We start from the raw sequence: 12,264 nt of genomic DNA, 5'->3' as shown, positions 1-12,264 counted from the left end.
CTGTGGATGTGGGACCCACCAAGTCAGGCATGGGAGGGTATCTTCTGGTCTGCTGGTTGCTAAGACAATGGGAAAAGTGCGATATTTGCTTAGGAGTGTACCATTTCTCCAGGTATAGTCTGTTATGGCTTCCCTTGGCTAGGAAAGGGAAATCCTCTGCCCCTTGTGCTTCCCAGGTGAGGCGACGCCCTGCCCTACTTCAGCTCGCCCTCTGTGGGCTACACCCACTGTCCAACCAGTCCCAATGAGATGAACCAGGTACCTCAGTTGGAAATGCAGAAATCACCCGTCTTCTGCATTGATCTCACTGGAAGCTGCAGACTGGAGTTGTTCCTATTCAGCCATCTTAGAAGCGACCCATGATACCTAGTTTTTTTTTGTTTTTTGTTTTTTTTTTGAGATGGAGTCTCACTCTGTTGCCCTGGCTAGAGTGCAATGGCATGATCTTGGCTCACTGCATCCTCTGCCTCCCGGGTTCAAGTGATTCTCCTGCCTCAGCCTCCCGAGTAGCTGGGATTACAGGCATGCACTACCATGCCCAGCTAATTTTTATATTTTTAATAGAGATGGGGTTTTACCATGTTGGTCAGCCTGGTCTTGAACTCCTGACCTCATGATCTGCCCACCTCAGCCTCACAAAGTGCTGGGATTACAGGCGTGAGCCACTGCTCCTGGCCAGAATTTTGCTTTTTATACATGAATTGTTAAGAGTTTTTTGTTTGTTTGTTGCTTGTTTTGTGAAGGAGTCTCGCTCTGTCACCCAGGCTGCAATGCAGTGGTGCAATCTTGGCTCACTGCAGCTTCTGCCTCCTGGGTTCAGGTGACTCTCCTGTCTCAGCCTCCTGAGTAGCTGGGACTACAGGCACACACCATTACCCCTGACTAATTTTTGTATTTTTAGTAGAGACTGGATTTCACCTTGTTGGCCAGGCTGGTCTTGAACTCCTGACCTCAAGTGATCTGCCCACTTTGGCCTCCCAAAGTGCTGGGTTTATAGGTGTGAGCCACTGCACCCAGCCATTAAGAGTTTTTTAAATCAAGAATGGACATGGGACTTTGTCAAGTACTTTTCTGTGTCAATTGAGATAATCATGTGGTTTTCTGTTTTTCGTGCTGTTCATGTGATGTATTACATTGATTATGTTAAACCAGCCTTTCATTGCCAGGGATAAATCCCACTTGGTCATGACATCTATTCTTTTTGATGTGTCGTTGAATTTGGTTTGCTAATATTTGACTGAGGAGTTTTACATTATATGAGTTATTGGCCTATAGTTTTTTTGTGTGTGTGTGTTTTTTTTTCTTGGCCTAAAGACACCTATTGTGGTGTCTTTTTCTTGCTTAGTTATGAAAATGATGCTGGCCTTGTAAAGTCTGTTTGTAAATATTCTCCCAGCTCTATTTTCTGGGAGAGTTAAGTATTGGTAATAATTCTTTGAATGTTTGATAAAATTCAGCCATGAAGCCATCTGGTACCAAGCTTTGTTATTGTTGGGAGGTTTCTAATTACTTCTTCAGTGTCTTTATTTATTATTATAATAGCTTGTTCAAGCTTTCTATTTCTTCCTAATTTATTCTTGAAAGTTACTGTTTTATAGTAGTTTATTAACTTTTATAAGTTCCGCAATTTGTTGGCAGATGCTTTTTCATAATTGTTTATGATGATACTTTTTATTTTTGAGGTATGTATTGTATGGTCTCCACTTACATTTCTGATTTTATTTATTCCAGTCTTGTCTTTTTTTTTCTTAGTCTATCTGGGAATTTGATATTATTTATTTTTCAAGGCTGGGCACGGTGGCTCATGCATGTAATCCCAGCACTTTGGGAGGCCGAGGCCAGCGGATCACCTGAGAGGTCAGGAGTTCAAGACCAGCCTGGCCAACATGGTGAAACCCTGTCTCTACTAAAAATTCAAAAAAATTTTCTAGGCATGGGGGTGCATGCCTATGGTCCCAGATACTTGGGAAGCTGAGGCAGGAGAATTGCTTGAACCCAGGAGGCAGAGGTTGCAGTGACCTGAGATCACACCACTGCACTCCAGCCTGGGCAACAGAGCAAGACTCTGTCTCAAAAAAAAATTATTTTTCGAAGAATCAAGTATTGGTTTTATTAATATTTTTCACATGGTTTTTCTGTTCTCTATTTGATTTATTTCTGCTCTGATATTATTGTTCTCTTCCTCCTGTTAACTTTGGGTTTAGGTTGTTCTTTTTCTAGCTCCTTGGAGCATAACATTAATTTTTTGTTTAAGATATTTCTTCTTTTTTAATGTAGGCATTTATAACTATAAAGTTCCCCTTCAGCACTACTTTTGCTGCACCCCATAGGTTTTGATATATTGTATTTTTATTGTCATTTATATCAAAATTTTAAAAATTCCTTCTGTCTATGTGCTACTGAAGTGAGCACTTTTAATTTACCTTTGATTCTTATTTGATCCATTGATTTTTCAGAAACATGCTGTTTAATTTCCACATATCTGGGACTTTTCCAAAATTTCTCCTGTTACTGATTTCTAATTTTATACTGTCATCCTGAAAACAATACTATTATGATTTTAATCTTCTTGAGTTTGCTAAGACTTGTTTTATGGCTTCATATTTGGTTTATCCTGGATAATGTTCCATGTACACTAGGAAAAATACACATTCTGCTGCTTTTGGGTGAAATATTCTGTACATATCTGTTTAAGTTCATTTGCTCTAATGTGCAGTTCGAATCCAGTATTTTCTTGTTAATTTTCTGTCTGGTTCATGTATCTATTGTTAAAAAGGGGTATTGAACCAGAGAACACCACAAAGATACTCCTCAAGAAGAGCAACCCCAAGATACATAATTGTCAGATTCACCAAGGTAGAAATGAAGGAAAAAATGTTAAGGGCAGCCAGAAAGAAAGGCTACTATGAAGAAACTGCATCAACTAATGGGCAAAATAACCAGCTAGCATCATAATGACAGGATCAAATTCACACATAACCATATTGACTTTAAATGTAAATGGGCTAAATGCCCCAATTAAAAGACACAGACTGGCAAATAGGATAAAGGGTCAAGACCCATCTGTGTGCTGTATTCAGGAGACCCATCTCACATGCAAAGATGCACATAGGCTCAAAATAAAGGGATGGAGGAATTTTTACCAAGCAAATAAAAAGAAAGAAAAAAAAAAAAAAAAAAGCAGGGGTTGCAATTCTAGTCACTGAAAAACAGATTTTAAACCAACAAAGATCAAAAGAAACACAGAAGGGCATTATATAATGGTAAAGGAATCAATGCAATAAGGAAAGCTGACTATCCTAAACATATATGCACCCAATACAGGAACACCCAGATTCATAAAGCAAGTTCTTAGAGACCTACAGAGAGACTTAGACTCCCACACAATAATAGTAGGAGATGTTAACACCCCATTATCAATATTAGGTAGATCAATGAGACACAAAATTAACAAGGATATTCAGGACTTGTACTCAGCTCTGGACCAAGCAGACCTAATAGACATCTACAGAACTCTCCACCCCAAATCAACAGAATATACATTCTTCTCAGCACCACATCGCACTTATTCTAAAATTGACCACATAATTGAAAGTAAAACACTCCTCAGCAAGTGCAAAAGAACAGAAATCACAACAAACAGTCTCTCAGACCACAGTGCAATCAAATTAGAACTCAGGACTAAGAAATTCACTCAAAACCGCACAAATACATGGAAACTGAACAAGCCGCTCCTGAATGACTACTGGGTAAATAATGAAATTAAGGCAGAAATAAATAAGTTCTTTGAAACCAATAAAAAAGGCACAATGTACCAGAATCTCTGGGACACAGCTAAAGCAGTGTTTAGAGGGAAATTTATAGCACTAAATGCCCACAGGAGAATGCAGGAAAGAGCTGAAATCAACACCCTAACATCGCAATTAAAAGAACTAGAGAAGCAAGAGCAAACAAATTCAAAAGCTAGCAGAAGACAATAAATAACTAAGATCAGAGCAAACTAAAGGAGCTAGAGACACAAAAACCCTTCAACAAATCAATAAATCCAGGAGCTGGTTTTTGAAAAGATTAACAAAATAGACAGACAGATGACAGACTAATAAAGAGGAAAAGAGAGAAGAATCAGATAGACATAGTAACAAATGATAAAGGGGATATTGCCACTGATCCCACAGAAATACAGACTACCATCAGAGAATACTACAAACACCTCTACACAAATAAACTAGAAAATCTAGAAGAAATGGATAAATTCCTGGACACATACACCTGCCCAAGACTAAACCAGGAAGAAGTCAAATCCCTAAATAGACCAATAACACATTCTGAAATTGAAGCAGTAATTAATAGCCTACCAAACAAACAAAGCCCAGGACCAGATGGATTCACAGTCGAATTCTACCGGAGGTACAAAGAGGAGCTGGTATCATTCCTTCTGAAACTATTCCAAACAATGGAAAAAGAGGGACTCCTCTCTAACTCATTTTATGAGGCCAGCATCATCCTGATACCAAAACCTAGCAGAGACACAACAAAAAAGGAAAATTTCTGGCCAATATCCCTGATGAACATCGATGAGAAAATCATCAATAAAATACTGGCAAACCAAATCCAGCAGCACATCAAAAAGCTCATCCACCACGATCAAGTCTGCTTCATTCCTGAGATGCAAGGCTGGTTCAACATACACAAATCAATAAATGTAATCCATCACATAAACAGAACCAATGACAAAAACCACATGATTATCTCAATAGATGCAAAAAAGGCCTTCGACAAAATTCAACAACCCTTCATGCTAACAACTCTCAATAAACTAGATATTGATGGAATGTATCTCAAAATAATAAGAGGTATTCATAACAGACCCACAGCCAATATCATACTGAATTGGCAAAAGCTGGAAGCATTCCCTTTGAAAACCAGCACAAGACAAGGATGCCCTCTGTCACCACTGCTATTCAGCATAGTATTGGAAGTTCTGGCCTGGGCAATCAGGCAAGAGGAAGAAGTAAAGGGTATTCAAACAGGAAGAGAGGAAGTCAAATTGTCTCTGTTTGCGGATTATAGGATTGCATGTTTAGAAAACCCCACCATCTCAGCCCCAAATCTCTTTAAGCTGATAAGCAACTTCAGCAAAGTCTCAGGATACAAAATCAATGTGCAAAAATCACAAGCATTTCTATACACTAGTAATACACAAATCGAGAGCCAAATCATGAGTGAACTCCCATTCAAAATTGCTAGAGAGAATAAAATACCTAGGAAATACCTGGGAATACAACTTACAAGAAATGTGAAGGACCTCTTCAAGGAGAACTACAAACCACTGCTCAAGGAAATAAGAGAGGACACAAACAAATGGAAAAAAACATTCCATGCTCATGGATAGGAAGAATCAATATTGTGAAAATGGCCATACTCCCTAAAGTAATTTATAGATTCAATGCTATTCCCATCAAGCTACCATTGACTTTCTTCATAGAATTAGAAAAAACTACTTTAAATTTCATATGGAACTTAAAAAAAGCCCACATAGCCAAGACAATCCTAAGCAAAAAGAACAAAGCTGAAGGCATCATGCTACCTGACTTCAAACTATACTACAAGGCTACAGTAACCAAAATAGCATAGTACTGGTACCAAAACAGATGTCTACACTAATGGAACAGAACAGAGGCCTCAGAAATAACACCACACATCTACAATCATCTGATCTTTGACAAACCTGTTCAAAAACATGCAGTGGGGAAAGGATTCCCTATTTAGTAAATGGTGTTGGGAAAATTGGCTAGCCATATGCAGAAAACTGAAACTGGACTCCTTCCTTCTACCTTATTACAAAAATTAACTCAAGATGGATTAAAGACTTAAACATAAAACCTAAAACCATAAAACCCCTAGAAGAAAACCTAGGCAATACTATTCAGGACATAGGCATGAACAAAGCCTTCATGACTAAAACACCAAAAGCAATGGCAACAAAAGCCAAAATTGACAGATGGTATGTAGTTAAACTAAAGAGCTTCTGCACAGCAAAAGAAACAATCATCAGAGTGAACAGGTAACCTACAGAATGGGAAAAAATATTTGCAATCTATCCATCTGACAAGGGCTAATATCCAGAATCTACAAAGAACTTAAACAAATTTACAAGAAAAAAACAAACAATCCCATCAAAAAGTGGGGGAAGGATATGAACAGACACTTCTCAAAAGAAGACATTTATGCAGCCAACAAACATGAAAAAAAGCTCATCATCACTGGTCATTAGAGAAATGCAAATCAAAACCGCAATGAGATACCATCTTGTGCCAGTTAGAATGGTGATCATTAAAAAGTCAGGAAATGACAGATGCTGGAGAGGATGTGGAGAAACAGGAATGTTTTTAGACTGTTTGTGGGAGTGTAAATGGGTTCAACCATTGTGGAAGACACTGTGGTGATTCCTCAAGGATCTAGAACCAGAAATACCATTTGACCCAGCAATCCCATTACTGGGTATATACCGAAAGGATTACAAATCATTCTACTGTAAAGACACATTTACACATATGTTTATGTATACATTCATTATTGAATGACATCTAGTTGCATACATTTTTGGCAATTATGAATAAGGCTGCTATAAAGATTCATGTGTAATTTTTCATGTAGATATAAGTTTTCAAGTCATTTAGGTAAACAACAAGCAGCACAGTTGCTGGATTATGTGATAAGAGTATGTTTAATTTTGCAGGAAATTGCTGAACTGTCTTCTAGAATGACTGTACCATTTTGCATTCCTGTCAGCAATCAATGAGTGTTCCTGTTGCTCCACATCCTCACCAGCATTTGATGTTGTCAGTATTCTAGATTTTAGACTAAATGTAGTGTTTTCATTTTGCCCTATTCTAGATGCTAACTTTTATTGTGATTTGGTCCCATCCTGTGAGTTGTTTTAAATTGTGTTATATAAGAATTTCTTAGTATATGGAGTTTCCTATGTTTTTGAATTTCTTTTTAATTTTAATTGCATTATGATTAGAGTGTATTTATTTTGGTGGTTATCTGTGGAAATTTTCATTCTGATCTTGTTAAGTGGTGACTTTGTGAGTTTCCATGTGCTTAAAAAGACTGCAAATCTCTCATTGTGGCTGCCCTGGAACTTAGTTTATATAATAAATAAGTTTCCTCATGCCTGAACCTGCCCTGGTATCTTTCCCAATATATCAGATATTTAACACTAAGGATCTGTTTTGTTTTAGAAAGTTATTTTTATCTGGACTCATGATTACAGTCCTGGTCCTGAACTCCAGACAATAGAGGGGTAAGCAAAATGACCTCAGACTGTGCCAGGAAATGTCAAGTCACCTGCTGTAGGCTACTACTAATGGAACACGGCCTATTTACTTGGACACCAAACTATCCAGTGCTAACATGATGTTCTTTCAGGACTAGATCTCATGGCCATACATCCCTGCCTGCCAGATTGGACCTGAAAATTATTTCCTCATCTGACTTTCCTCTTTCACCCATACAGGGCATCGTTTTGACTCAGGACAAAGTTCATCTCCAATCTTATCCACACTATTTCTATCTTTACTTTCTTGATAAGAGATAGACATTTATGTCCTGCCTATAAATGCAATGGTTCAAAGTCTAGAGTCCCTATACTTCTGGCACATTACAGCCGTGTCTCGATGGGGGAGAATCTCAGAACAGTGCAGTTTGCCCTCCGCTCATGCAGAGCCTCTCCATGGCTTCCGTACCTTGAGCATTAGGCCAGTTCTCCTCTTCTCTCTAATCCATCCGTCACCTCTCCTGTCATCTGTTTCCATGCTGTGAGGTCCATTCACAGAACACATCCATGGCTCTCATGCTCAGTTTGGTTCTGAGTCTCCTGAAGCTGGGATCAGGTAAGGTTGATCTTTATTTCCTCCTTATTAACTAGTAGTTTGAGTTCTTTAGCTACGATGATTGCAGCATAATGGAATGAAGCCATCTCTGTTGTTTCTATTCCTTTGGCTTCTAGCCTCAGCCTGGGGAAGGATCGGGCACTGTGGAAACAATTATAGTAGCCCCCATAATGGAAACACAGGTGCTGAAGAGGTACTATGATCGTAGACGGGGACACAGCCAACGTGTTAAGGTGAATAAATTCCGTGTTTGTCCCAGATGGGCTAAGTGGTGTAGGCAGGGTTATTAGAGTACCAAGGTTGCTGACATAGATGTCCAGCTGGGAAGAGACACAGTTAGGATTTTTGGGGAAAAGACAATGTATCCAGCTAAAGACATGCTGAGTTAGAAATGTCTGTGGTACGAGACACGAGGGTGGAGGAAGGTGTACAGGTCTTGAGGTGGGAAATTAGCTGAAACCTGGCATATTCTGGGAAGAAATCCACTCTTCTTTCTCCTTCCACTTACTGTTAACACGGAGCCTAGTATATAGGATGCTGAGTAATTGAATAAAATTCACAGAGGAAGCTTGAGGTTGGAGTAGAATGCTGTTGGCTAGATGGTCAGTACCCAGCCATAGAAGATTCAGTTGACTGTGTTCACTTTCTGTCTGTGAAGGTTCATCCTGCCACCTGTCCACCTATATCTTTTTTGCTAAATGAAGCTAAGAAAACAGAAATAAGGGCAATCAGAACATAGAGTATATTTCCTTAAAACAAAAACCCATATGTATTACTAACAGGAGACTCTCTCATTTCAGTTTGTTTTCATTTATTTTCTGATGAGCTTCTTTGTGTCCCTTCTGTTTCTGGGTGAGGCAGCAGGGCATCCTGGAAATGATCTTGGAGACAGAAACATTTTATTTTTTAAAACTCTTATTTCATCTGCTTGCGAGCTTTATGGTTTGCAGCTTCCTTAGGTATCAGTTTGCTTATGATGACATGAAGATACGTTCACAGTCCTGATGGGGCTGTGGCGAGGACTGCATGAGCTTGTGCATGTGGACTGCACACAGCTGCACTGTTGCATGGCATGTTGCAACAACAGCCAGTCTTGTTCCTTTCTTATTTTCAGGGGAAAGAAGTGGAAGGAGTGAAAGGAGATGTTATAGGCAAGAGAGATGACAGCAGCAAAGGCTGGCCAGAGAAACAGAGGTACCCTGGTAAATGTTTCCTTGCCTTGAGAGCCCCACACAGCCCTGAAGGCAGCATCCATAGCAGCCCAGCTGGCACAGGCTGGGTCCCAAAACCTGACCTAAGACGAGAGCCTTCCTACCAGTGATTGTTGAGCAGGTGACTCTGCAAAACAAAGTGAGGGAGTTCAGAGAGTGAAGCCAGGTGGGGGGAAGCCATAGAGGGTGCACTAATGAGCAGGTTGCTGCGGTGGCAACTGGGACCCAGTCCCACTGGGACCTTTGGAGGAACCTTATAGATGGCGGCTCAGAGTCATTCCAACATCTACTGTCTCCTTTCCCCACTGGGTGAGATGTGCCCTGGGACTGTTAAAATCTCAAACCTTCTGAGTTGCCTTGTGCCAGAGTTAAGTAGGTTCCAAAGGTTGCAGGAAGCCCTCAGCAGAGAGGCAGAGGCCAGGCTCCAGGGATGAAGCTGTCAGCAGACAGGCAAGTGCCCATCCCATTCCAGGGGGACTCAGGGTTGGGTGGTGAGGAGCAGGGCCTTAACATCTGCTACACCAGGTCAGCAGCTAGTCAGACATCAGGCTGCAAAGTCACACCTCACTTAAATAATACTCTTAAAGATGCATGAGTGAAATACATTTCAGCAAGATTTATAAAATGTAATTAAACTAAAAAAATTAGTGCCAGAATTAAAAATATCCACTTATCTAGAAATTCACACATGTAATTTACCTTGCCTCTGATGCACATGCAGACACCACACACAGGTAGATCCAGATACCATAAGTGGATACATGTGAATGAATCAAGAGACACTGCCAATCAAAGGGGTGGGTACTTAGTAGGTGAAGGGAGCGGGCCTCCATAGTTTGTGGTCTCTAAGAAGCAATGTAATCCTTACAGGGTAGTAAGAGTGATTTACACCAGGAAAATTATTCAAATGATTGTTAAACAGATGAGCAAGTATGAAAGGAAATGGGGTTCGCCGTTCACATGAGTAAGTTGTTTGTGGAGCCTGTTCTGTGTGACGGGCTCTCTGCTGAACAAGTGGGTACTATGCTGAGCAAGAAAATCAGGCCCTGTCCCCACAGGGCCAAGAGCTGTGCAGGGGGGCACACAGAAAACATGTAATTATCACACTTGAAGCAAGACAATGAAAGAAGTTTCAAAAGTGAGGTGAGGACATAGGTGTACTAAGAATTTTTTTTACAAAAATGAAGGCAAGACATGTTGACTAAGCACTAGATGAAGCACCATTCAGTGCTAAAGTAAAGTGGAAAAAATTACTACACAAGTGCAAAAGGTACGTGCTACGGAAAATGTAAGTCACACATGAATGTACCAAAGAACAAATTTACAGAAAATAAATGGCAAAATCTTGTTTCAGTGTCACAGCATGTCTTTCAGAACTTGGCAGAACAAGTAGATTTCCAAAAAAACTAAGGAAGTACAAATAATTGTGTGTGCCATGGGCAGAAATGAAATATTCCATAGTAGCCATAAAACATTGGTATAATATTGTGTTTGAAGGAAACCTTAACAAATTGCCCCAAATTGGAGACTTTATGGCCCACACTCTTCTCTAGGTCAATAGAAAGACGTCGACTTTGGTTTTTAGCAAGGAAGATGGAAAAGGGGATGTTTGGGTTTTTTTTTGTTTTGTTTTGTTTTTTTAATTGAAGCAAATGGGCAGATGGGAGATTATGTGACAATAGAATCTCCTGGAATCAAAGGTTCTACTTTCAGAAGGAGACTTTTTCCTCTGGATAACATGGTTTTCTCATCTTGAAAATAAAAACGTTAATAATTCACATTTCTGCAGGCGTTCCTGAAGACCGAATGAGGTACCTGACGTGGACACGGTTTGTCAAATGTAAGGAGATACACAAATGCAAGTCACTGGCTTTAGAAATAGGGTTGTGATGGATGTTTCTCCCTGACGCACATCTCCAGCCCAGCCCAGGGGAGCCCTGAGTAGGTCACACTATAAAGGGTTTTGATTGTTTATCTTTTGTATTTCTTCCCACAGGGCAGTGGCAGGTGTTTGGGCCAAACAAGGTTGTCCAGGCTTTGGTGGGGGAGGACGCTGTGTTCTCCTGTTTCCTGTCTCCTAAGACCAACGCAGAGGCCATGGAAGTGCGGTTCTTCAGGGGCCAGCGCTTTAGCGTGGTCCACCTCTACAGGGACGGGAAGGACCAGCCATTTATGCAGATGCCACGGTATCAAGGCAGGACAGAATTGGTGAAGGATTCTATTGCAGAGGGGCGCCTCTCTCTGAGGCTGGAAAACATTACTGCGTTGGATGCCGGCCTCTACGGGTGCTGGATTGGCTCCCAGTCTTCCTACTACCAGGAGGCCACCTGGGAGCTGCAGGTGTCAGGTCAGTTTCATTTCCCAGAACTTCGCTGTCCCAGAGAACCATCCTGGACTTGGCGAGTGGTTTGTTCAATAAGGACATTTTAAAATTTCAGGTCATTTAGTCAGAAGGCGGCACTCTATACTGCAAGTTCCTTCTGTCTTATGTGTATAGTTCTGTGTATTTTATCACGTTTAAATTCATGTAACCACCATCACATCAAGGTACGGAACTACCCCACCCTCACAAAGATCTCCCTCTGCCACCCTGTTATGGTCACACCCACCCCTTCTCAGCCCCTGGCTGGGGTTTTCCATCTCCCTGATGTTGTAATTTCAAGAATGTTACATACACAACTTCACACCACAGGTGACCTTTTGAGACTGACTTTTTAAATTCAGCATAATGCTCTTGCGATCTATCCAAATTATTATTTATATCAATACTTTATTTCTTTTTTTCCCCACTGTCAAAACGTAGTTTTCCTTATGAAAATTTACTTCTAAATTAACAAATAAAAATTCCTGTTCCCTTGTCCTACAGATTTTTTGTTTATCTGATACAGCAGGGAGCGAATGTCAGCTCCAGGACGCTGTGACTTCCCCTGACAATTAATCACTGAATGCTCTGCGTTAACTTGACCATACTTCCATAGTCACACCCTTCACAGTGAAATTTATTTGATGGGGCAGGGTGCAGTGGCTCAGGCCTGTAATCCCAACACTTTGAGAGGCTGAGGCAGGAGGATTGCTTGAGTCCAGGAGCTCGAGACCAGCCTGGGCATATGGTAAGACCTCATCTCTATTAAAAAAAAAAAAAAAGAAGAAGAACG

At 40.5% G+C, this 12,264-nt stretch overlaps 1 protein-coding gene across 9 annotated transcripts in view; it reads left to right on the top strand.

Annotated features, from left to right (window-relative positions):
* LOC103245133 (butyrophilin-like protein 8) overlaps window positions 1-12,264 on the top strand; it is a 59,257-nt gene that overhangs the window by 25,679 nt on the left and 21,314 nt on the right. For 7 of the 9 annotated variants that reach the window (XM_037992728.2, XM_037992727.2, XM_008015571.3 and 4 more), the window contains one exon: window positions 11,106-11,456. In XM_037992728.2, the coding sequence (XP_037848656.1) occupies window positions 11,207-11,456 (250 nt within the window). In that variant the 5' untranslated portion in view covers window positions 11,106-11,206. Of the gene's footprint in view, window positions 1-2,379; window positions 8,132-8,165; window positions 10,950-11,105; window positions 11,457-12,264 lie in introns of those variants that run through there. The other 2 variants (XM_073010415.1, XM_037992725.2) reach the window with 2 other exon arrangements.

Source organism: Chlorocebus sabaeus, chromosome 23 (genome assembly GCF_047675955.1).
Source record: "Chlorocebus sabaeus isolate Y175 chromosome 23, mChlSab1.0.hap1, whole genome shotgun sequence".
Lineage (NCBI taxonomy): Eukaryota > Metazoa > Chordata > Mammalia > Primates > Cercopithecidae > Chlorocebus > Chlorocebus sabaeus.
This window is presented reverse-complemented; position numbering and strand designations above follow the sequence as displayed.